Here is a 24,655-nt window from a genome sequence, read left to right on the forward strand (position 1 = left end):
TCTGCCAAAGAAACGCAGGCCCGAAAAGAGATCAATCCAAGCTTCAAATGCAACCGACCGACCAAAACACACTGGAAAACCATCTATCCAAAAAATCACCACCATTTAATTTCACTCACGTGTTATTTTGCCATTATCATAGACACGGATGCGTTTCATTTCAAGAATCAAAATTTCTAATAATTTAGGATTTGCCTTATTATTTTAGCCCTTTTTTTTTTTCATTAACTACAGCCCGCACTACTTGCAGTCGAATCAATTGTGTGTCTTACTTGAAAGAATTATAAAAAGTATAGGGATTGATTCAATATATGACCGATTAATTTAACAATTTTAAAAATATCTTGAATAATTCATAGATAATTAATTAAAAAATTTTAAAATATATAATATTTTTTAAAATTAAAATAATAACATATTGAATTGATATAGCCTAATTCAATTTACCTATTAAATTCAAGATCGAGATTATAAGATTACAATAACTCAATAAAAAATAAATTAAAATAAATTATAAAAATAAATTTTCAATTAATCTCAAGTTAAAAGATAATATTAAAAAAAATAATTAAAAAAAATAAAATTAAAAATAATCTAGGTTAATTAAAATTAACAAGTTTATAATCTTAATTATAAGATTAAAACAATTTTATAAGAAAATAAATTAAAATAAATTATAAATATGTTTTTTAAAAAGAAAACATGTTTACTGTAAATAGTGTTATGTTTGGAGTTGCTTTCCTATTTCTTGTTAATGTGAATGTTTTAACTAATTTAAAGATATCATAATAGCCAGACCCTAATTTTTTTAAGATTTTTCTTTCATACTTTTCATTGATTAATTTCCTAAAAAAATGCAATAACTTATGCAAGGAAAAAAATGAATTTACGTCCACTCAAAATGTCAAATGTTAAATATCTAAAAGAATCTAGTGGACCGTGAAGGTCAAACAGAGCTACGACTCGGTTAATGCTCTATTCTGAGCAAATGGACCAACACCACCCCACCATCACATGCAGATTCAATGCTTTCAATGGCAGAAGAATACATTGTACTATGCGAGACTTGTCATGTAAGTAGTTTTTGGAGACTTGTGAGGTGGAAATCAACTTTGTGTGATCTTCAATTTCTTCTTCTTCTTCTTCTTCTTCTTCTTCTTCTTCTTCTGGTAATGAAATGAGGAATTTTGGAATGTGTGGTTTTATTGACTTAATTAAGATGTTTTTCATCAAAATCAACGCTTTTATTGATTGCAGCTTTGCCGTCGTTATGGCAATCCTTCTGTTTTTCTTCTTTCTACTGTGCCCTGCTACTTCAAGCCTTCACAGTCGTCAGAGTGGTTCAACCAAATTTAGACACCAAGCAGTAGTGGCACGCCATGGTGCTGTTGCTACTGATGATGGTAGATGTTCCAGAATTGGGATTGATGTTCTTCGTGAAGGAGGGCATGCTGTTGATGCCGCTGTATCTGCTTCTCTTTGTTTGGGAGTTGTGAGCCCAGCATCAAGCGGCATCGGTGGAGGAGCCTTTATGATTGTCAGACTTGCCAGCGGGGAGTTACATGCCTATGACATGAGAGAAACTGCGCCAATGCAAGCTTCTGAGGTAATGAGGATTCTGACAAGTCTTTCCTAGAATATATGTGATAACCATCTTGAGTACAGAATATCAACACAAGTAAAGGGAAAACATGTTGCAATTTGGCACATCAACAAATGAATAGTAAGAGGTTTTTCCTTCATTTTTTTCATTGATTTGGCAGTATTTTGGAGTATGGTGATTCCTTCCTCTTTCCATCGTTTTTTTTTATCGTTTTCTTCCTTATAGATTGTTAGTGGAGACAAATAATGTCCTACCTTCATTATATGCAAGTGAAAATACATAATTTTTCACTTAGCATTAATAGAGGCTTAAATAGTGGCATAAATCATTGCATGATTTAGGCCCCATGTCTCCCCAACCTTGTCTATAAATAGACAAGGTAAAGAGCTGTAGGTAAGTGACACAGGGAAAAACCGAGACAGAGAGAACAAAAGTGAAGAGAAAGCTTGAGTGTAGAGTTGAGTTGAGAAGAATTTTCTCCTCCTCTTTGTTTGTATTGTTTCTTTGAGTGATTAATACAAATCAGTAGCTCCGTGAAGTAGGCAAGTTGCCGAACCATGTAAATTTATGTGTGTTTGAATGCTTGAATGTCCTAACAACTGGTATCAAAGCTTGTTCTTGAAAAAGAAGGTGTTTGTTCCAAACTCAAAAATCAAAGTTCTCAAAACATGTTTTTGAACATACCATCGTGTAGAGGAAGGCGAGACGAATCCACTGGTGAAAACCAAGCGAAGAATCGATATCCTGCGTGCCTGCACGCGCCAACGACAGCACTGCCCACGCACACCGACGCGTCACACACTCTCCACGCATCTTCTTCACTCGAATTCCTGCAACTGAACAGGGTTGACCCGACATGTCAGCCACCAATCAGCAACCACAACAGCAATTCTGCATAGTCATCAGTCACGTCACAATCTACGGCAGCACACAGACACATCAGACAGAAATCCACGTGGATCTGTCACGTCAGTATTGTGGGCTCGGATTACTTACATGCTCGACACGTCATCATCAGCCACGTCAACATGTTGGGTTTTGATCTAGTGTGTCACAGACACTATTCCTCCTGACACATGGCTTCATCTGCAGCGTCCACTGATCCCAAAGGTTGATTGATAAGATCTTAGCCATTCAAAGTCCGATTTGGGTGATTTCAGTGTCGTTTCCAATATTTTTGGCCATTCTGGACACATCTGTAAGGTCAGATTTGGCAAATTTCAATACGAGAAATGTTAAAAATGGAAAAAGAAATAAAGGCTATGAGAATTGAAAAATTTGATGGAACAGATTTTGGATATTGGTAAATGCAAATTAAAGACTATTTATATGGGAAGAAACTTTATCTTTCTCTATTGGGGAGCAAACCAGAAAATATATCAGAAAAAGATTAGCAAATACTTGACAGACAGGTTTTGGGCATTATCCGGCTATCTTTGTCAAGAAGAGTTGCTCATAATGTTACAAAAGAAAAATTCACTGCAAGATTGATGGAAGCCTTGTCTGGGATGTATGAGAAGCCATCAGCAAATAATAAAGTGCACTTGATGAAGAAGCTATTCAACCTGAAGATGACAAAAGGCACCTCTGTTGCACAGCATCTCAACAACTTCAATACCATCACAAATCAATTGTCATCTGTTGAGATTGAGTTTGATGATGAGATCCGTGCACTTATTTTGCTAGCTTCACTTCCAAGTAGTTGGGAAGGTATGAGAATAGTTGTAAGCAACTCAGCCAGAAAATCCAAACTAAAATATGATGACATCCGAGACCTGATTTTAGCTGAAGAAGTATGAAGGAAATGCTTAGGTGAAAGCTCAAGTTCAGGTTCAACTCTCAATATCAACACTCGAGGGAAGAGACATGATATAGGCTTATCTAAAAACATATCAAAATCCAAGTACAAAAGTAAAAGCAAGTTTGGACCCAGAAAACAGGTTGAATGTTAGAATTGTGGCAAACCTAGTCATTTCATGAGAAGTCGCACAAAACCAAAAAAACCTGAAGCTGAATCTGCAATCGCCACTATAGACAAGGTACAAGATGCTTTGATTCTTGTTGTACAAAGTCCAATTAATGATTGGGTTCTTGATTCTAGTGCTTCATTCCACTGTACTTCACACCATGAAATGATGCAAAACTATGTTGCTGGAGATCACGGTGTAGTCTATCTAGCTAATGAACAACTAATGGATATTATGGGTATAGAAGATGTGCAAATCAAGACAATGAATTGACCTATATGGAACTTACAAATGTAAGGCATGTTCCTAAACTAAAGAAAAAGTTGATCTCGGTCGAACAACTTAATGATAGTGGTCATTCAATCCTTTTTTCTGGAGGTATGTGGAAGGTATCAAAGGGAGCAATAGTTTTGGCTCGTGAAAAGAAAACTGACACCTTGTATATGACCACAAGATTTGGAGACATTATTGCCTCTACTGAAGCAGAAAATCAGGCATAACTATGACACTATAGACTCGGTCATATGAGTTAAAAGAGGATAAAGATACTTTAGTCAAAAGGAAAGCTGCTAGAGTTAAAAAAATGTTGATCTAGACATTTGTGAAAGTTGTGTTCTTAGAAAACAGAAGAAACTCAATTTTTAAAGGTTGACAGGACCTTAAGAACAAGAAAGCTAGAACTGGTACACATAAATTTATGGGGACCGGCTCTAATAGCATCTCTTGGAGGTTCTCGGTATTATGTGATTTTTATTGATAACTTCAGCAGTAAGGTATGGGTCTACTTTCTGAAAAATAAATCTGATGTGTTTGAAACATTCAAGAAATGGAAGGCTATGATTAAGACTGAATCAGGTCTGAAGTTGAAATGCTTAAGATCTAGTAATAGAGGAGAATACATTGATGAAGGTTTCAAATAATATTGCGCTATCAATGGTATCAGAATGGAAAAGATGATTCTAGACACACTACAATAGAATGACATTGCTGAACGGATGAACAGGACCATCAATGAACGAGCTAGAAGCATGAGGTTGCATTCTAGGTTACCTCAAACTTTTTGGGCTGATGTAGTTTATACTGCAATTTACTTGATCAACTGTAGACCATCAATTCCTTTGGAGTTCAAACTGCCCGAGAAAGTATGGAGAGGAAAAGAAATACAACTCTCTCATTTAAAGGTATTTGGGTATGTTTCCTATATGCATATAGATTCTGATGCTTGCAACAAGCTAGATGTCAAATCTAAGAAATGTTTCTTCATTGGCTACGGAGATGAAGAATTTGGATTTCAGTTATGGGATGGTCAGAACAGGAAGATTATCAGAAGTAGGAACGTGATCTTCAACGAGAAAGTTTTGTACAAAGACAGATCAAGTGCAGAAACAGATATGGCTGATTCAGATACAAGTCTATAAAAATCCGAGTTCATAAGATTAAAAGGGCTTCCCGATGTTACCATTCAAGAGTCTTTACAAGAAGATTCAAGCACATCTGTACCTACTATTACACAAGAAGATGCGGAGCCAAGTGAACCAGTTGTTCGCAGGTCTTCAAGGACTGTAAAGCCTCCACAATGGTTCATACTTCTACTGAATTATATTTTGCTGATAGATGGTGGTGAACCATTAACTTATAAAGAATCCTTACAAGATGGAAATCTAGCAAGTGGGAGTTAGCCATGAAGGACGAGATGGAGTCGTTGTTGAAGAACAAGACTTGGGAGCTAACCACACTACCTGAAGGAAAGAAGGCTTTGTAAAACAAGTGAGTTTATAAATTAAAGACTAAGCATGACGAAAGAAAATGGTTTAAGGCAAGACTTGTTATAAAAAGGTTTCAACAAAAGAAAGGGATTGACTACTCTGAAATATTTTCTCCAGTTATAAAGCTCACAACAATCAGAGCTGTTCTAGGATAGTAGCTGCAGAAAATTTACATCTTGAACAATTAGATGTAAAAACAACATTTCTTCATGGTGAATTATAAGAAGACATTTACATGCAACAACCAAAGAGGTTTGCAATATAAAGAAAGGAGAACCAAGTCTGTAAGCTAAAAAAAGCCTATATGGTTTGAAACAAGCTCCAAGATAATGGTATTAGAAGTTTGACAACTTCATGTGTAGTTCAGGATACACAAGATGCTAGGCTGATCATTCTTGCTATGCAAATATTTTGACAACTCCTATATCATTCTACTTTTGTATGTGGATGATATGTTGATTGCAGGATCAGCATGGAAGAGATTGATAAGTTGAAACAGCAGTTGTCAAAACAGTTTGAAATGAAGGATCTAAGAGCTGCTAAACAAATACTTGGCATGAGAATCATCAGAGATAAAAACAAAGACATACTAAAACTTTCACAAACAGAGTATATCAAGAAGGTTCTCAGCAGGTTTAATATGGATAATGCTAAACCAGTAAGTACACCTCTGGAAAATCATTTCAAGCTCAACAAAGACCAGTCACCAAAAACTGAGCTAGAATATGGATACATGGATAAGATTCCATACGCCTCAATTATCGCCTATTTGATGTATGTTATGGTTTGTACCAGACTAGACATTGTCCATGCAGTGGGAGTTGTAAGCTGATATATAAGCAATCCTGAAAAGCAGTATTGGGAAGCGGTGAAATGGATCATGAGGTACTTAAAAGGTTCATCGAAGACATGTCTTACTTTCATAATTGGTGGTTTGAAACTTGAAGGTTTTGTAGAGACTGATTTAGCAGGAGATGTTGATAGCAGAAAGAGTACTACATGATATATATATATATATATATATACACACACACACACACTCTAGGAGGTACTGCTATTTCTTGGAGTTCTACCTTGCAAAAGATAGTCGCTCTTTCAATAATAGAAGCTGAATATGTTGCAGTCTCAGAATCTGCAAAAAAGATAGTATGACTACAGAGTTTCCTGAAAGAATTGGGTAAAATGAATGGAAATGGTACTTTGTATAGCGATAGTCAGAGTGCAATCTTCCTTGCTAAGAATCCAGCATTTCACTCCAGAACTAAGCACATTTAAATCAAATATCAGTTCATCCGACAATTGCTAGATGATGAACAACTACTGCTAGAAAAGATTTGTGAAAGCAAGAATCCTGCTGACATGTTAACCAAAAGAGTTACACTTGATAAACTGAAGTTGTATAAAACTTCAATTGGTCTTCAAGGATAAAAAATAATTTCATTATTTGTCTCCAAGTGGAAGATTGTTAGTGGAAACAAATAATGTCCCACCTCCATTATATGCAAGTGGGAATACCTAATCTCCCACTTGGCATTAATGGAGGCTTAAAAGGTGGCATAAATCATTGCATGATTTATGCCCCATGTCTCCCCAACCTTGCCTATAAATAGACAAGGTAAAGAGCTGAAGGTATGTGTGTGATATACAGAGTGAAAAATTGAGATAGAGAGAACAGAAGTGAAGAGAAAGCTTGAGTGTAGAGTTGAGTTGAGAAGAGTTTTCTCCTCCTCTTTGTTTGTATTGTTTCTTTGAATGATTAATACAAACTAGTAGCTCCGTGGAGTAGACAAGTTGCCGACCACGTAAATTTATGTGTGTTTGAATGCTTGAATATCCCAATATAAACCAGTAATGTTTTCAGAACATTCGGAGTCAATATATATATATATCATTTCCTATGTTACCCAATAATTTAGATTACCTCACTTGCATTAGCTGCTGTCCAAGTTATATTGCTGATTGGTAATTGCCACTGTTTTAAGTCTTGTTTTGTTGATAGATGCACATCCACTTTGTGGAGAGCTTCCACTGGAGGCATACAGAATTTTTCATTTGAAAGATCCAGCAAGGGCTGAATGTCGCCATCTGCCATGTTTTTCAGTCCTTTCATTGAAAATTCAACCATCTATTGTCTGGCATTTCTCGATTTATCCCCCAAGAATACAATTTCTCCATATGGTTCAAATCTTCTGCATATGCTTTCACATTCAGGCCATGCATCTTGATATGGTGTGTATCGATTTATCACCAAGGAAATTGGGGGTACGACGTAGCCTATTGTCCATATATTTTTGAATTGCCTCTAATATTGATTTTGCAAATGCAATGTGCCTTGTGCTAAAACCAAGACGCTTCTAGAAACTATATTTAATAACTTTTTTGTTGCAAATATACTTTTCTGCTTTAATGTTTTCAATTTGTCTTATTTGTTGGGAAAACTGATAGTTTCTAGATTGATAGGTTTCTGTACCATGCTATGTACTAAATAATTTGTTCACCCATTTTCTGCAGAATATGTATGATGGAAATGCTACTATAAAAGCAAGAGGTGCCCTATCCATAGCTGTCCCAGGGGAACTTGCTGGCCTTTACAAAGCGTGGAAACAGCATGGAAGGCTCCCATGGGAAAGGCTTGTAAGGCCAGCTGAGAAGCTAGCTCGCAGAGGATTCAAGATTTCACGATACCTCCGCATGCAGATGGAAAAGACACAATCAGGTATCTTGGCAGATGAAGGGCTTCGCAACGTATTTACGTCAAATGGTGATCTCTTGCAACCAGGTGATGTCTGTTACAACAAGAAACTAGCAGACACATTAAGAACAATTTCAAAAGGAGTGGGAACCTTTTATAATGGACCAATAGGTTTCAATTTGGTAAGAGATATTCAGAAACTTGGGGGGATACTGACAATAGAAGACTTGCGGAGGTATAAAGTCAGAGTTAGAGAACCCATCATCACTAACATTCTAGGCTACAAAATAATTGGAATGCCTCCCCCTTCTTCAGGGGGTGCTTCAATGATGCTTGTAAGTGCACCTCTGTGCCTGTTTATCTTCTGACTTTAGACAGCAAAAAAAAAAAAAAAACACCAATAATCTAGGATTACTGCTCCCTTTGCCACAGATTCTGAACATTCTTGCCCAATACGGAGTCCCGGAAGGCATTTCTGGCCCCCTTGGGTTCCATCGACTAGTTGAATCTTTAAAGCATGCGTTCGCTGTGAGGATGAAGCTTGGCGATCCTGACTTTGCTGATGTTGCTCAAGTCGTATCAGATATGATCTCTCCCAAATTTGCAGAAGAGTTGAAGAAAACCATTTATGACAACATGACTTTTGATCCTGGTCATTATGGTGGCAGGTAAACAGAGTAGCAACTGTAGCATAAAATTTGTTTTTGCACACGAATGGCTGGATATTTTCTAATATACAATTCCTTTTATGTTCATGTTCAATTGCAAGAACCTGTAAAATTTTATGTTGATTAGGAGTGGATGATCCTGAAAACCATTATTAGATGATAGGTAGTTCATTGCTTGATTATGTTATTGAATTTTTCCTCAAACTTAAATGGTGCATTTTCTAATTCTTCACACGATCCATTCGCTGGGTGGTTTGGAAAAAAGAACGTGATGGGCAATTCATTGCTTTATGATGTTACTGAGAGAGGCAAAGTAGTTCCTCCACCCAACTCCCAACATTTTCAGTATTGTGGCATGTGCTGAAAGTTGCAGTATAAATTATGCTGACAATCTATATTCTGTACCTATCATCTTTACCAAGTTCTGCGTTTTGACAGGTGGAGCCAGATTAATGATCATGGCACAAGTCATATATCCATTGTAGATAGTGAGAGGAATGCTGTCTCCATGACCAATACTGTGAATTCATACTTTGGGGCACAGATACTATCTCCAAGTACAGGAATAGTTCTGAATAATGAAATGGATGATTTCTCCATGCCTGGGAATAATACTGGGCATGTTCCACCGCCTGCACCTCCTAATTTCATCAGGCCCGGGAAGAGACCATTATCATCCATGACACCTACTATTGTGCTGAAGGTCTGCTGCTTTGTGATTTCTTTTGCTCAAGTTAAAATTGATCCCATATTTACTCTATTCGGAGGCTCCAGATGGCCAATTATGATTTCCAACATTTTAAAGGCTTAGGGGGCAGGGGTTTCCGGTCTCAAATGAACCACAGCGCCGGCCCACAGGCATGCTCAAACAGATATAGAGTGTGATACTCGATTCTAAATTGTATATGAACTACTGTTATGTTTAGATATAATTCCATTTAGATTTTGACCCTGATACTGTCCTTGTTTATCATTATTTTAAGACCTTATGCACATTTTAACACTGCAATTTTTTTTATGTCTTGTGCATCCCTCCACAGGATGAGCAACTGAAAGGTGTGGTAGGCGCAAGTGGGGGATCCATGATCATTGCTGGGACTACGGAGGTTCTCTTAAATCATTTTGCGAAGGGAATGGATCCACTCTCTTCTATCTTGGCTCCAAGAGTCTATCATCAGGTTTTATCTAATCCCAAGCCGCTAAAGTTTCTCTTTTACTGCTTTTGCAAGCACACTAAGTCTAGTACCTTTGCATTTTTAGCCGTTGTGTGATCTCCTGGGATTGGAGGTACTCCAATCTGACATTTTCTTGAAAAAATTATGGATGGGATGGGATCTAGGTTTACATGCAATTCACCCCCTCTGGGAATGGCATGATAGCATTTGGAAATGGCATGCCGATTCCTGATAAAGCCGATCTAGTCTTAGCTTTTGTAGAATAAGCTATTGTAAAGCTTGCATCAGGACGTTCCGCTCTGCCTTCACAAAGAGTTGATGGTCCTAGATAGGTGTATCTTTCTTTGTGAAAAAAGATCCCACGATCGAGTATTAGCTGATTTCCAGCCTTACCTGAAATCTGATAGCTTTTTTTTCTCTTAATTGTGACTAACTTACGAGTGGGCTTCATTTCCAACCTTACCAGAGACCTGATAAAATGTTACACCTGTATGCAGCTAACTCCCAACGTAGTACAGTATGAGAACTGGACAACACTGTATGGCGACCACTTCGAACTCTCTGCGGATGTCAGGGCATTCCTCCAGAAAAGAGGCCATGTCCTGCAAGACATTGCTGGTGGAACCATTTGCCAATTTATTGTTCAGGATTTAGAGACTACAGAAGGAAATAAACTCATGGGAAAGCTGGTGGGAGTTAGCGATCCAAGGAAAGGAGGGCTGCCTGCTGGTTATTAAAGTCGTGAGCTGATTTTAGATTAATTAGTTAAGTAATCCACAGCGTTCTACCTATTTTGCCCCACCGAGCACAAAAATAAAGCCTTGGAATGGGCTATTTTTATCCTCTTATATGAACACAGATGTCTTTTGAAAAAATCATTGGGGGAATAAATGTGTTTTCGCTATTTTTTAAAGTACAAATTCTACAATAACCTTCTAGGTGAAAACAAAAACAAATTATCCAAGGACTTTGTCTTTATTTCATTTTAAATGAATAATAAAAGTACTTAAATGGTATCGGTATCAAATTACTTTTTTCTTTTGTTATTTTAGGTGAGCTGGCATTTTTATTTTTTATAATATAAAATATTAAAAAAAAAAAATTGTTGGCGTACTCATCACACGCTCTAACAAGTAAAATCACCTGTGTCTTTTAAGTGACTTTGCAAAACAACATGTGACAATCAAATATCATCTTTTGTTGTCTCTTTCAAAGTGACGTGGGGTCCATTTTCTCCTAATGCAGCACATATTGACAAGTAATAAGTAGATTGTCCCTAGCTGTTTCTTCTTTCTTTCCTTCTGTCTTTTCTCTCCTCTTCCAGAAAATATATATTGGTTTTTTTTTTAATTTTAATATTTGTGTTTTTTTGTTTTTTTTAAGTATTATTTTCAATTTTATTTTTCAATCAAAATTTATAATATATTATTTTTTAATTTAATTCTTGTTCTTTTAATTTTTTTATCAGAGTTTTTTAATTTAATTTTTCAATGGAAGAATTTGTATTGCCCCCACATATCAGAGTTTTTTAATTTAATTTTTCAATCGAAGAATTTGTATTGCCCTCACATTTATTTTTTATTTTGATTTTTATCTTTATTTTTTTAATTGTATTTTTTATTTAATATCATTTTATGCTTTCAGTTTAATAAGTTAGGTCACAGTTTTGAAATGTTGATATAGGTTATCATCATTTTTTTCTCATTTTCTATTTCGATTTCATTGTTTGGTGTTATTTTTTATATAGAAAAAAGGACTGGATTTATAGTTTTTCTCAATTTTTTTATTAATTTATCTCGATTTAAAAACATGGGTCACGAGTTTTACAAGTTAACTTGGGTTAACTTGCCTCTTATTATTGAGATTATATATCTATTATGTTAACTCGATTTTATTCAGATCAATTTAATTTATTATTTAATTTTTACTTTCAATTTGTTTTCAGGATACTATGCTATTTATTTTTATGGTAATTTTATATGTTTATTATCATTACATATTTTTTTAATTATATAACTAGAATAAAACCAATTTATTAAACTTATTTGAACTTGTAACCAAATGTCATTTGTTTTTCTTAGTTCTTTTAAATGTGCTTGAATCACCTCAAGTATTACTAGCTTTTTTTTATATTTAGCTTTTTTGAATTGAAAGATTTTTTAAAATAATTAATATGTATTTAATTTTTGAATATATTATTTTTATTTATCTATGATTGTTTTTATGTTTTATATTGATTAACTTCATTTTTTTTTTTGCTATATATGTAGGCCTTATGTTTTATATTGATTAACTTCATTTTTAATTTTGTTTTTGCTATATATGTAGGCTTGCTTGGTATTTTATTCAGTTATTTTCATTTTTTTTTTGCTTGGTATTTTATTCAGTTATTTTCATATTTTTTTTAGTTTTATTATTATTTGGTTAAATAAAAAAATCTAGAAAATACAATCGGATAAATGTTCTATATTACATGGTCAAATATTTTAATTTTAATTTTTTTAATTTTTTTACTTTTTTTTATTTTCTTGCACATATATTTAATTGATTTGGATAAATTTTTTTGTTGCACTTAAAAAACAATTATGTACAAAAACAGTCAATCAAACCTGCATATCCCTTTTTTTAAAATAAAAAAATCAACAATAAAAAACTTTAAATATCATGGATAAAACATTACGGACACAAATATAGTTCATGATCTCACATTTCATTGTGGATTTATTGTTCTTTTTTTTTGTTTTAATTTTGGTGATCAAACTTTTTTTACATGATTGCATCATTTTTCAAACAAATTAAAGACCAATTAAATCAAGTTTAAAAATTAAAAGGTCAAGGATTAATGTAGAAAAAAATACTATACAAATAAATGATGGTTTCAAAATTTTCAATAAAAGTTTAATTTAAACTTTGTAACTTAATAGCATGGTTGTTTTTGTATTTTAAAAATATTTAAAAAAAAAATTAATTTTTTTTTTACTTTAGATTAATTTTTTAGGTTTTCATTTTGTTTTAATATTTTGATATTTAAAATAAATTTTTTAAAAAAATATTATTAAAAGCAGTCATTACCATGATATTAAATTCACTTCAATTCAACAATTTCCCAACTTTTTAATCTAGAGTATTGTATAATGATATTAAATTCACTTCAATTCAACAATTTCCCAACTTTTTAATCTAGAGTATTGTATAGTAAATTACTTGATAACTCATTGATATGAGATTTAACTCGGTCAAATTAAATAAAATCTGATTTTTTTTTTTATGGAAATGGTGTCCTAGACTAATTTTTGTAAAATCAAAAGCTGGGCTAATCATCCCACATCAATCCCCTAAAATCCATAAGGATCAACGCACGGATAGGCCTAATTTAGATGGCTTCCACCAGCCTTAAGATCAATTAAAAAACAGGCGGGATAACCTTCCGTCCCAAAAATTCGCCCACAGTAATCCTTCCAAGGCGCCAAAAATTCCAAAAACGCTAAATTAATAATTAATTAGCCCATCAATCAAATCAATCGAAAGTCATCATAACCCATGCCCTCTTCTCTTTATTCCACACGCAAAAACATATATAAATCAATAAACCCTATTTTTTCCAGCACTTTTAAAAGAGATTGAGTTTTTGGGTTTGTTTATAGTATTTTTTAAAAATTTAATTTTTTATTTAAATTAATATATTTTTAATATTTTAAAATATTTTAATGTGTTAATTTTTTAAAAATAAAAATATATTATTAATATATTTTCTAAATTAAAAATATTTTAAAAAATAATTACAACTATATTTTTTAATATGTTACATACTTTTAATATGTTACATACTATGATAGTAATGAAATAATAATTAATTTTTAAAATGTTTTTAATATATTAAGATAATATTTTGTTTTTATTTTTAACATTAATATATTAAAATAATTCAGAAATATAAAAAAAATTACTTAAGAAAAAAATTAAAATTCTTGACATTCCCGCGACAGCCGCTTTGACAAACGGTTTCTTATAACAACAAGTCCGTGTGCCACTCTCAGTAAAGCCTCACCCTTTCTAAAACAAGAAACTTCACCCTTTCTAAAACAAGAAACTTAAGTCTCTCCTCTTTTTTTCCTGCTAAAAGCTTGAATATTTTTTGATGACAAGAGTCGGGAAGCGGCAGAGACCGGCGAACTCGACGGCGGGGGTGAAGAAGGAAGCTGCGAAGAATGGTGGGTCTGAGGAGGAAGTGAAGGAAAGTGGGGGTTTAGTTGAAAGTAGTGAAATTGAAGGGAAAGTGGAGGAAACTTGTCATTTCGATAACGCAAAGGATGTCTCAAATAAGGGAAATAGGGAGTGGAAGGTAAAGGAGAGTGAGAGTAATGTTAGTGAAGAAGAAAGTGAAGGTAATGGCGTGGAGGAAGGGCGAGAATGTGATCTGAAGGAGAATGCGAATAAGGGTGAAAAGAAAAGGAAGGGAAAGAAGAAAGAAAATGATAATGAGAAGGAGAAGGTGAAAGAAGGGAATGATGAAAAGGGGGTCTCATCAGTTGTGAAAGATAAGAAAAGGGTGAAATTTACTGAGAAAGAGGTGGCGAGTGTGGAAGAAGGCGAATTTGGTGATAAAAGTGAAGTGGCGTTTGTGAAGCAGGAAGAGAGAGGGTTTGCTTGGAAGGAAAAACAGGAGGCGGGCACTGAGGAAGAAGAAGAGATAGCCGTAGATAATGGAAAAGAAGGTAAATTAGATGGGAAAAGGGAAGAGAAAGGGAAAAGGAAGAGGGAGAAGAAGGGGGGTAAATTCAGGAATCAGGAGGTGGATGATGAGGAAGGGAAAGGCATTGGAGAGCTGGGAGTTGAAGGGAAGGAAAAAGTGAAATTTGTTGAGAATGGAGGAGAAAACAGTGAAAAGGGTGAGAAGAAAGGAGCTGAATTAGGTAATGAGGAGGAGGAGAGTGAGGAGGAGGAGACTGTTGTCGGCGTGGAAGAGAATGGAGGTTCATTAAAGAAGAGGCCGAGGAAAAACGAGAAAAAGGTGAATTATGCTGAGATTGATAGTGCATTAGATGAGGTAGTGTTTGGGGAGAAACATAGGAAGAGCAGGGAGAAGGATGGAGTCTCGGAGAGTAGAAAGAAGAAAGCACTCTTGGAGAATGATGGACTGGAACGTGAGAAAAAGAGTGAAAATAGTGATGTAAACAAGGAGAAGAAGGGAACTGAATTGGGCAATGAGGAGGTGGGGAGCGAGGAGGGGAAGGAAAATGTTGTTGTTGTGGAAGAGAATGGAGGTCCCTTAAAGACGAGGCTGAGGAAAACTGAGAAAAAAGTGAATTATGCTGAGATTGATAATGCATTAGACGAGGTAGTTTTTGGGGAGAAGCATAGGAAGAGCAGGAAGAAGGTGGGAGTCTCGGACAGTAGACAGAAGAAAGGGGTCTCGGAGTGTGATGGATTGGAAAGTGAGAAAAAGAGGGAAAACGGTGATGTGAATAGTGGGAAAAAGAGAGCGAGTCAAAAAGGGAAAAAGAAGCTGGAGGAGCAGGAGAAAATTAAAGGAGAAGAAGAAATGGAAGAAAGTGGTGAAGGCAAAGGTGAAGGAGATTCTTTGGTGATTTGCACTGGGACAGGTCATGGGCCCAGGAGTCAGAAAGAGCAAGTTGGGCAGAGCAGCAAATCCTGGTGCACTACTCAGGTAACGAATCTATTTGGTTTATTGTTGATATTGTCTGTTTGATTAATTAATGGCTGTTTACGTCCCGGAATTTGGATTTGCAGTTCACTGAGGAAGTGTGTTTAATGTGCCACCAATGCCAGAGAAGTGATAAAGGCCGTGTCATTCGATGCCTGAAATGTAAAAGGAAGCGCTATTGTATCCCCTGCTTAACAAAATGGTATAGTTTACGATTATTTGGATTATCTCTTGTAATCTTTTGTTCTCTCATTGTGCGTGTATACAAATATATTTGTTAAGGGTGGTGTTTTTTAATCTAAATTAACTCTCAATTATCCATTTAATGTAAGATATTGATTTGTAGTTCAGGCTATTGTTTGCTGGGAATTTCATGAATTTGTATGTCATTACTTAGCTTGTGCTTTCCTTTTCTCATGCATGCTTATGCTTGTGAAATGTTATAATGGGGTAAACTTATCGTGCTTTGGTTCTTTTCTTATATCCGAGATTTATTTTGTTTTTCAACAAAAATTTATGGAGGAAATAGTTAACTGTTAGAACACGTGATATCGTGCATGATCTGTGTGTACTGATAGATCTAATCTAATTTTAACCCAACTTATTCGCAACATTACATTCCGGATACAAGTAAATTAGCATATGATGTACTGTTTTGAAATTTTAGCACCTGCTTGGACAATCAACAAGAAAATGACATGGCTTAGACATGTTTTAGTGAGGTTCAATCATCTTGAAAATGTCTATGGTTTAATCCCTCTAACATTGATTTTGTTACTTAAGGAACTCTTGGTTTATGTTGTAGGTATCCTAAGATGACAGAGGATGATATCGCAAGTGCTTGTCCAGTTTGTCTTGGAAATTGCAACTGTAAATCATGTTTGCGTTTAGATGCGCCAGTAAAAGTATGCTCTCTAGTTTTGCAGATCAGTCTTCTTTATGTATTTGTTAATGGTTTTAATTGTAAGTGTGAGATGTAACAACTTTACCTCTTGTCTGCAGGACCTGAAAAATTTAAACCTGGAAGTAAGCGAAGAAGAAGAAGTGCAGCACTCCAAGTTTTTACTTTGTTCACTTCTTCCATTTCTGAAGCTGTTAGATACAGAGCAAATGACAGAGAGAGAAATCGAGGCTAGGATAAGGGGTATTCTTTTGTTTCAAATATTTGGAATTAATTTCATAAGCAATAAATATTTTTCAATGATTCTGTATAAATTTCAAAATGGTCTTTGTTTAAGCATGTCTGAAATTGATAAAAATGAAATTTTGTATAAAAAAGTGTTGTTCTCACGGGATGAAATGATTGTCTGTTGTTTTGATGGTCAAATTCCCAAGTCTTGTGATTATTTTTTCTTTATTTGTCATGATTTGTGTTTTAAGAATAAATTTTTTCATTATATATTATGTTCTGTGTTTTTCTTCTTGATTGGATGTAGAAGACCTTTCTTTTAGTTGTACTTGCAGTTACTCCAAACTAGAAGTTGCATTAACAAAAGATTGGTTATAGATTTTTAAAAAATTAATCATGAGCATGCACTCTATGCATGCGCTTGTGCTACTTGTTGGCGCGGAGATGTCTGTTTATCTATGTTTTATGGTGAGCATGATTTATGAATGAGTGGGTAGCTGAAGGGTGCTTGTGCTTCTATGTATAGAGAGTTGGCCTTCTTGCTTGTCAGATCACTAATAGTTTATTTCTGCAGGTGTACCACCTGCAGACTTACAGATAGAAAATGCTAGCTGCCCTGCAGATGAACGCATGTTCTGGTAAGTTCTTTTTTAGATATCAACGTCTCTCACCATTTCTATTTTGAGGTAAGATTTGATACTAACCCACTTCTGTGTTTTTTTTTCTTCAGCGATAATTGCCGAACTTCTATTTTTGATTATCACAGAAGTTGCTCAAATTGCTCTTCTGATCTTTGTCTTCTCTGTTGCTGTGAGATCCGTGCTGGATGCTTGCAAGGTGGTGGGCCGGATGTGGTTATGGAGTATATTGATAGGGGATTTAAGTATATGCATGGTGAACATGAGGAAATAAAAGATGAATTGCTGGCTGGTTCGCCAAAAAAGACTGTCTCTGTGGATTTTACAGGGCCAAAATCTGGATGGAAAGTGAATGAAGATGGAAGCATTCATTGTGCTTGCGGTAGTGGCAATTTACAACTGAAATGTTTGTTCCCAAACAAAGGAGTTAATTTTTCAGTTTCAGTTTCAGAGTTGGTAAAGAAAGTTGAAGATGTTTTAAAAAACTGTGAAATTGACTCTGCTAATGCTCCCGTTGAACTATGCATGTGTTTTAATTCGAATGGCAATCATGATATCTGTAATGGTAACGAGTCGTTAAAAGCAGCATGTCGAGAAGATTCTGATGATAACTATTTGTTCAATCCAAAAGCCAAAGATATCATGGAGGATGACTTGAAACATTTTCAGTTCCATTGGAAGAGAGCTGAGCCTGTGATTGTTAGCAATGTGCTTGATACTGCTTCTGGGTTAAGTTGGGAGCCGATGGTCATGTGGCGTGCCTTCCGCCAGATCAAACATGAAAAACATGGTACACTTTTGGATGTTAAGGCAATTGAGTGCCTGAGTTGCTGCGAGGTCAGTGTATTTACCTCTTCTTGTTTGTGTTTCTGCTGTGCATTGAAGACAAAATTTTGCCACCTTTTATTGCTTGATTTGATGCTATTTTCTGATAATCATGGGAGGGTTTATATCCACGATCATATAATTCAAATCCACAACAAAAGACTTTCTTTTTACCGAAATTGATTACATATTACAAAGAGTTCGCATAACATTGTATTATAGCATTTCATGCCTCATATTCTCTCTCACCAAGCTCGAACCACAGTAGACCTTCCTCATCCTTTCTTCTCCATAACAGTCTCCTTGTGAAGCCTAAAACCCCTTGCTAGTTGCTAAATTACCTTTCAACCAAGAACCCATTTCTCATAAAACCTAGCTTTGCCATGTCTGCGCCACTACCATCTGAGCCATCACCAAACAATCGCTGCTCCTATGCATCTGAGCTATTTCAACCACTAACAACCCCAGCAACAACCCAAATAATTATCACTGCCATAATAAAAACTCAGCTGCAACATTGCTAGTTGAAATTGAATGAGTTTTTCAAATAGTTCTGGCATATTTTTGGTAGACTTCATTATCTCAATTAATCTCTTTCCTGTTGAGCACAAATATTTTGATGCTATTTTCTGGTAACTATGGCTGTGAATCATTCTCCATTTATCTTGATAACTATGCATGCAATCTGTATTGAAATGTCATCACTTGTTATGATCTTTAGTATGAAGCTCAATTCTTGATGAATGCAGGTAGATATTAATGTCCATAAATTCTTTACTGGTTACACGGAGGGAAGGTTTGATGGTAAAAATTGGCCTCAGATACTGAAGCTGAAAGACTGGCCCCCATATAAAACATTTGGTGAAAGTTTGCCACGACATGATGTTGAATTCACCTGTTGTTTGCCCTTCAAGGAGTATACTGACCGCCGCAGTGGACCTTTAAACCTTGCTATCAGGTTGCCTCAGGATTCTTTGAAGCCAGACATGGGGCCAAAGACATATATTGCTTATGGATTTCCGATAGAGCTTGGGCGTGGAGATTCTGTTACCAAGCTTCATTGTGACATGTCTGATGCGGTATGTTTGTTTCCTTTATTCCTGTTCAGATAAAAGAAGATATAGTGGTGACAGAAAGAGAATGAAAGGTTAGAAATCAATAAGAATGACACATCCTTCTGAAAAAACCTGAAGGGTGAATTCCATAACAAAAGTTAAGACAACTTAAAATTTCCTTTCTTAGTGTGCTATGTTCAGTTTTTCTTGGAGGCCACATTTTAATTGCTGACTTACAAAGCCATGCTTTAATTGAGATATCACAGGCTTAGATTTGGGAGCTTTGAAACTATAGTCAGGGATCAGCATCGTGTCTTATTCCAAATATTGCATAAAAATCAAGAAAGTGAATTTAAGCAGCAGTGGATATTTTCATTAGTGATGCTCAACTAACTGTTGTATGATACTCTTTGTATGAGTTGTGTTTGAATTTTTTTGCAACCTGCTTAGAGAAAAGGTAATATTTTTTGGTCTGCAAACATGAGGTTGCGAACTTGATGCTTGACAGCAAGCTCTCAGTGAGAAAATGTTCAAGAACTGTCAGATTTCTCTCACTAGGATTCTGCTGGGATGGGGCAATGGCTAATGGCTTTTTTGTTAATGACAGATTTTCATATATTCTGACATAGAAAAATTTAAGACTTGAAATGTGGAATTTTTCCTTTTTCCCGCCAGCAGTGAATCTTGATATTGTAGTATCTACTTGTGCTGGGCCTATCAAGATTGGGATCTGAAATAATTATTTAACCTCATGATTATTTTGTGCACAATAAATTTGGCTGCTTTAGGTGAATGTTTTAACGCATACTGCTGAGGTATCCTATAGCGATGGACAACTTGCTGAGATTCAAAATTTGAAGCTTCTTCACTTCAAACAAGACCAGAGAGAACTTTTTGGATATGATCAGAATGTGGATAAATTTGATGTTAACAAGAATGGTGGTGATGCTGGTAGGTCACCTAATGATTATGCGTTTATTATCTGGCGAAGTTGATGGCCAGACTTACAATTTTCTGCTTAATGGTTCTGCCTTTTCAAATAAATCAGGGAAATCTGCTGAGAAGGAAGAAATGATTCAAGGCAAAATCTATGAGAGTGGACCTTTAAATTGTGCAAATGAGTTGGAATGGCCTGATGCTTTAGATGGAGGTGCTGTTTGGGATATTTTCCGGAGAGAAGATGTTCCTAAATTGCAGGAATATCTCAATAAGCACTTCAAAGAATTTAGGCATATCCATTGTTGCCCTTTACAGAAGGTAATCGTGTATTGGCTATCTTTTTTACCTTTGGCCCATGGTCGTGTTATAACTTTCAGATTTGCTTAATTCAAGGGTTTGGAATAAACAGTCTATATTCCATGCTCAAAAATACTCTGTTGTGTTTCCTAATTCATGGTCAAGAAAATGAATGTTGTGGTAAAGCTTTGGGTAACAAGAACACAAGTTATGCACTGATGCTTTTTTTAAAAAAAATCTTGAATTTGTTAAATGGTATCTGTTAAAGAAATATTCTAGGGTGGGTATGGAAAGGCACCATGAATGCTATGAATTGGTTGGGGAAAGTTGGGATGAGCATGGTAGCTGATTGAAAAGAGAGACTGTTTTGTCAAAACTGAATTAAATGGACCAGCTAAATCAGATTACTGCTGGTTGTCTGAATTTGTAGCATAAATTGCTTGCATCCTTGAATTAACTGCATGAACTATTGTTCTTTTGGTGTTGTAGGTTGTTCACTCCATACATGACCAGACATTTTATTTCACTCTAGAGCACAAGAGGAAGCTAAAAGAGGAATATGGTTAGTCCTGTAATGTATATAATAGGTTCAGTCAGTTTCTTTTTTCCTCTGGATTTTGAGGTTTATAAATATGCTACTGACACTGATGTGCAGGCATTGAACCATGGACATTTGTCCAGAAACTTGGAGATGCTGTCTTTATTCCTGCAGGCTGTCCTCATCAAGTTAGAAACTTGAAGGTAAAATTTGTTCTGTTTTATATTTACCCGGAAACTTTGTGTGGCAGTTCCTGCTGGTCATTTTTTGAGCAATGAAATTGACGGCAACGCTTTGATCTTGATCATGGAATTAGGCAACGTAGGAGGTTCAGAAATCAACAATGTCCTATTCATGGTCTCCACAACTTTGTAGCTATTTTTTTTTTTGTGTGCACTTCATGGTCTAATGGTGTTCCTGGTGTGCTATGGTCCAGTTCCTAAAATTTTAGGATGAGGTGGATCTACTGAGTTATTCAACAGTCTAGATCTCTTTACATCTGATGTGGATGTAGTCCTTTGATGACTTGGTAGTATAACTCTCAAGTTTTCTACTGTAATGTGCTTATGTTTTTAGGTCTTGTCTTAAAAAGTTGAATATTAAATCTGGGAGTTTAATTGCCATTAAGTAGTGAGCTTCCTTGTTCGTGTGGTGGTTTATACCAGTGGCACATACACACAATCAGAAATGCAGACTGATTTTCCATGATAACTAATTTGTACATGTACAGTCTTGCATTAAGGTAGCACTTGACTTCGTCTCGCCTGAAAATGTTGGTGAGTGCATACATTTGACAGAGGAATTCCGTCAGCTTCCCCCAAATCATCAGGCCAAGGAAGACAAGCTGGAGGTATTTGTAATCTTCCTATTGTGTCTATATAATAATGAAAAGTGCTGAAACCCATTTGTCAATCTGAAGGGAATGAGTCTTTGGTCATCGAGATGCTTTCCTTGAAAGTGTTGTGAATTAGAGAATGGAGTCTTTCATGTAAAAGTTGGCCAATTGTATCTGTTGTGAATGTCTTTTTTTGATACTCTCTTCTTATCCATCCAAAGAGTTAGATCAATTTCTTCATTTAATCATTCTATAACACATTTAATGTAGGACCTCTGAAATCTACAATTTAGAGTTATTCTATGATGATATTCTGGTTAATGCTGAAAAGTTATAGGATCTTGTAGTAAGAGAAATTGCATTAGAGTGAAAAGAGCTGATTTGGGGATGAAGTGGGGGCATTACTTGGTTTTTTGAGTAGTCCTGTCGTATGCATACCATGGAGAGTTTCATTTCTCCCTGGTTACCACATGTTTCACAATAGAAGAATCTCTGGTGTGGTAGTAAAATCTTGCAATATGATAAACACAAGAAGAATGAAGACCAAGGACTTTCATTGCAAAATAATGAAATACTATAGAATAGCCAAGCCTGTCCGTCCAAATCATTGTTCGAACTGCAAGTGCTGTAACATTGCTCTCAGCATTGCCATCTCTGGTCACAACTGTGATATTCAGCTGCTCTTGATTATTTTTATCATATCCGACAGTCTTTACCTTATGGCACCATAAAAACCCACAACCAGTGGCCATACATTCATTTTTTTGGTTGCACTGCATTTTACTCTTGGTCACTTGTTGATCATGCACTGACTAAATCTAACCTGGGGGGGTTTTTGATGCAGATAAAGAAAATGTTACTTCATGCTGCGAGACATGCTGTAGATTTTCTGATGAAGGATGGAAAGTGAGTCACTAACCATTCATGCTTGATTTTTAAATTAGTACTCAGCGTATTCGTATTTCAGTTCTTTCTTTCCCTTTTTTATTAAATCATTGCCAAAAGGATTTTTTTAAAATATGCTCATGTCATTAGTTTGGAATGACGCAGCCATGTATTTATGTAGCATTTTGATCTGTCTATGACAGGGCTTGGTGTGTAATAAGTGAAAATGCATTCATTCTGTCCATAAAAGAATTGCTCATTATATGCAAGTGATTCCACTGAAGGAAAACAGTGAAGTGAAATGTTTGATTATACTAATTGCTCAGTGGAACACTCGATGAAATTAAATTGAGGAACAAAAAGGAAAAAGATCAACTTTTTTTTTTTGTTGCTGAACGTTATTAAGGTATGCTATAATCTCTTTTTGTTAGATTGCCATGCTGCTGCTGTCGGTAAAGCAACCTTAAACTTTGTAGCCTCTTGGTGCAAATGTGAAATGCAGATGTTTTTCTTTCTGGTCACGTGTCAAGGAGAACTGTTCACTTGGATTATTGGTTCTGAACAATCGTTTGTTATGCATTTCATTGTTATTTTCTTTTGTTAAAGCAACCGAGTGTTTGAATTGTTTCATTTCAGAGTGGAGAAAACCGAGAAGGTTTGAGAAAAAGAAGGCTGGGAGGAAGAAGGGGGGGTGACTTGCAGTGTCATCATCCTTAGGCAGGATTTCTTTTTGTTTCAGGTGCTAGTTTTATGTTCTAGGTTCATAAAATAGTCACCGTAAAAAATCTCCTCTGTTCTCATCGTCGTCAGTGGAGTAGATTCTCTTCTGGGATTGTCACCTACTACAGGTTGAACATATAATTTTTGTTGAACGAGATAGAAGCAGAGGAAGATGATTTCTGTACAAGGTTTGATTGGCACGGCACTAATGCTGGATGTTTCTAACTAATACTCCGTAAATGCTTGCTTTATATTTACTTATCCCAGGTCATGAGTTTTATTACCCAAAAATTCCAAACTCGCTTTACTAATTCTTGTGTTTGAATCTGGATGCAAGTGTCTGAGTAGTCTGCATTACTGAAACAAGAACTGGGACGGCCGAAAATCATGGATTGCGCCTCTGATTTTTTCAAGGGTTTCAGCTGGTTTTTTTTTTTTTAAGAAATTACAATAATATTTTTTAAAAATTATTTTTAATATAATATGATCTAAAAATATACTAATTTAAAAAAAATATTTTTTTAATATATGATTTTAATCGTATTCTCAAACAGTAAATCAGTCAGCAATATAAATTAAACTCACGTAGTGGCTGCTTTACATTTTAACTGCTTTCAAGAATAATACTCCATGGACAGTTTGCATAAACATGAAATCAACAAAGAAAGCTCATATAAAAAGATCTGGCATCGTCTGAATGTCATTTTCTTGAATTGGATCTGCTTGCGACAATGTTTCTGAAAATGACTGCCCAATCACCACAGCTGGAATCAGTAATAAAGCATTGGTCTGGACCAGATCCGATTGGTGAAGCTGGAACCCCTTCAGCCTCGGAATGTGTTTTTGCTTGAATTGCGGGAACCTCCTCTTCAGCCCTCGGCGAAGGCAAACATTGAAATCTATCAACCCAATAAAGAAGTCACTACATAGGGGCTGCGCTGTGATGCTAGTAAATTTTTTCCAATATAAAAAAGAATTCAAGTATTAAAAAGAATTCAAAAAAAAATCTAGATTTAGGTTACAAGCTCCAGTAAATTTAATAAATTTATATAATATTAAACAAAAAATAAAATGACAATAATAAATAAACTAATAAAAAATTAATAATATAAAGATAATTATGAATCTTGTTAAAAACAAACTTAAAAAGACTATAAAATTTAATTATTAAATAATTTAATATTAAAAAATAAATTAAAAATAATTAAAAAAAACATTATAAGTTAACTCGTGTTAACTAGTTAGCCCAGCAATCTTG

The 24,655-nt window shown here is 35.2% G+C and overlaps 2 protein-coding genes across 5 annotated transcripts; both read left to right on the forward strand.

Annotated features, from left to right (window-relative positions):
* The first annotated feature begins 888 nt into the window (after positions 1–888).
* Positions 889–10,719, forward strand: LOC105123854 (gamma-glutamyltranspeptidase 1-like). Its single transcript, XM_011023606.1, is given in 8 exon segments — positions 889–1,073; positions 1,258–1,272; positions 1,275–1,606; positions 7,848–8,363; positions 8,461–8,696; positions 9,135–9,399; positions 9,737–9,874; positions 10,369–10,719. Coding segments are annotated over 8 exon segments (1,845 nt in total). The 5' UTR covers positions 889–970; the 3' UTR covers positions 10,609–10,719.
* A 3,206-nt stretch (positions 10,720–13,925) lies between these two features.
* LOC105123855 (lysine-specific demethylase JMJ25-like) lies at positions 13,926–23,655 on the forward strand. 4 transcript variants are annotated; one of them, XM_011023609.1, is made up of 15 exons: positions 13,926–15,539; positions 15,623–15,738; positions 16,342–16,441; positions 16,539–16,680; positions 17,240–17,303; positions 17,396–18,140; positions 18,878–19,207; positions 19,972–20,134; positions 20,232–20,440; positions 20,909–20,981; positions 21,075–21,160; positions 21,688–21,807; positions 22,637–22,709; positions 22,866–22,881; positions 23,314–23,655. In XM_011023609.1, exons 1-13 carry the CDS (start codon positions 14,010–14,012, stop codon positions 22,700–22,702), a joined length of 3,744 nt encoding a protein of 1,247 aa, XP_011021911.1. In that variant the 5' UTR covers positions 13,926–14,009; the 3' UTR covers positions 22,703–22,709; positions 22,866–22,881; positions 23,314–23,655. The 4 variants fall into 4 exon arrangements, with proteins under 4 accessions (XP_011021911.1, XP_011021912.1, XP_011021910.1 ...); XM_011023610.1 differs by lacking the exon at positions 22,866–22,881 and having other exon boundaries at positions 13,926–14,958; positions 15,175–15,539; positions 22,637–22,698; XM_011023608.1 differs by lacking the exon at positions 22,866–22,881 and having other exon boundaries at positions 22,637–22,698.
* Positions 23,656–24,655: the final 1,000 nt, after the last annotated feature.

The sequence above is a fragment of the Populus euphratica genome, unplaced genomic scaffold, assembly GCF_000495115.2.
Source record: "Populus euphratica unplaced genomic scaffold, PopEup_1.0 scaffold12.1, whole genome shotgun sequence".
Lineage (NCBI taxonomy): Eukaryota > Viridiplantae > Streptophyta > Magnoliopsida > Malpighiales > Salicaceae > Populus > Populus euphratica.

What these genes read in the sequence shown, in the direction of transcription:
- LOC105123855 (XM_011023608.1), top strand. Translation starts at nt 14,010, where the DNA reads ATGACAAGAGTCGGGAAGCGGCAGAGACCGGCGAACTCGACGGCGGGG. An exon ending in ATCAAGTTAGAAACTTGAAG is followed by an intron (nt 21,161 to 21,687) that starts GTAAAATTTGTT and finishes GTACATGTACAG; the next exon opens with TCTTGCATTAAGGTAGCACT. An exon ending in TTTCTGATGAAGGATGGAAA is followed by an intron (nt 22,699 to 23,313) that starts GTGAGTCACTAA and finishes GTTTCATTTCAG; the next exon opens with AGTGGAGAAAACCGAGAAGG.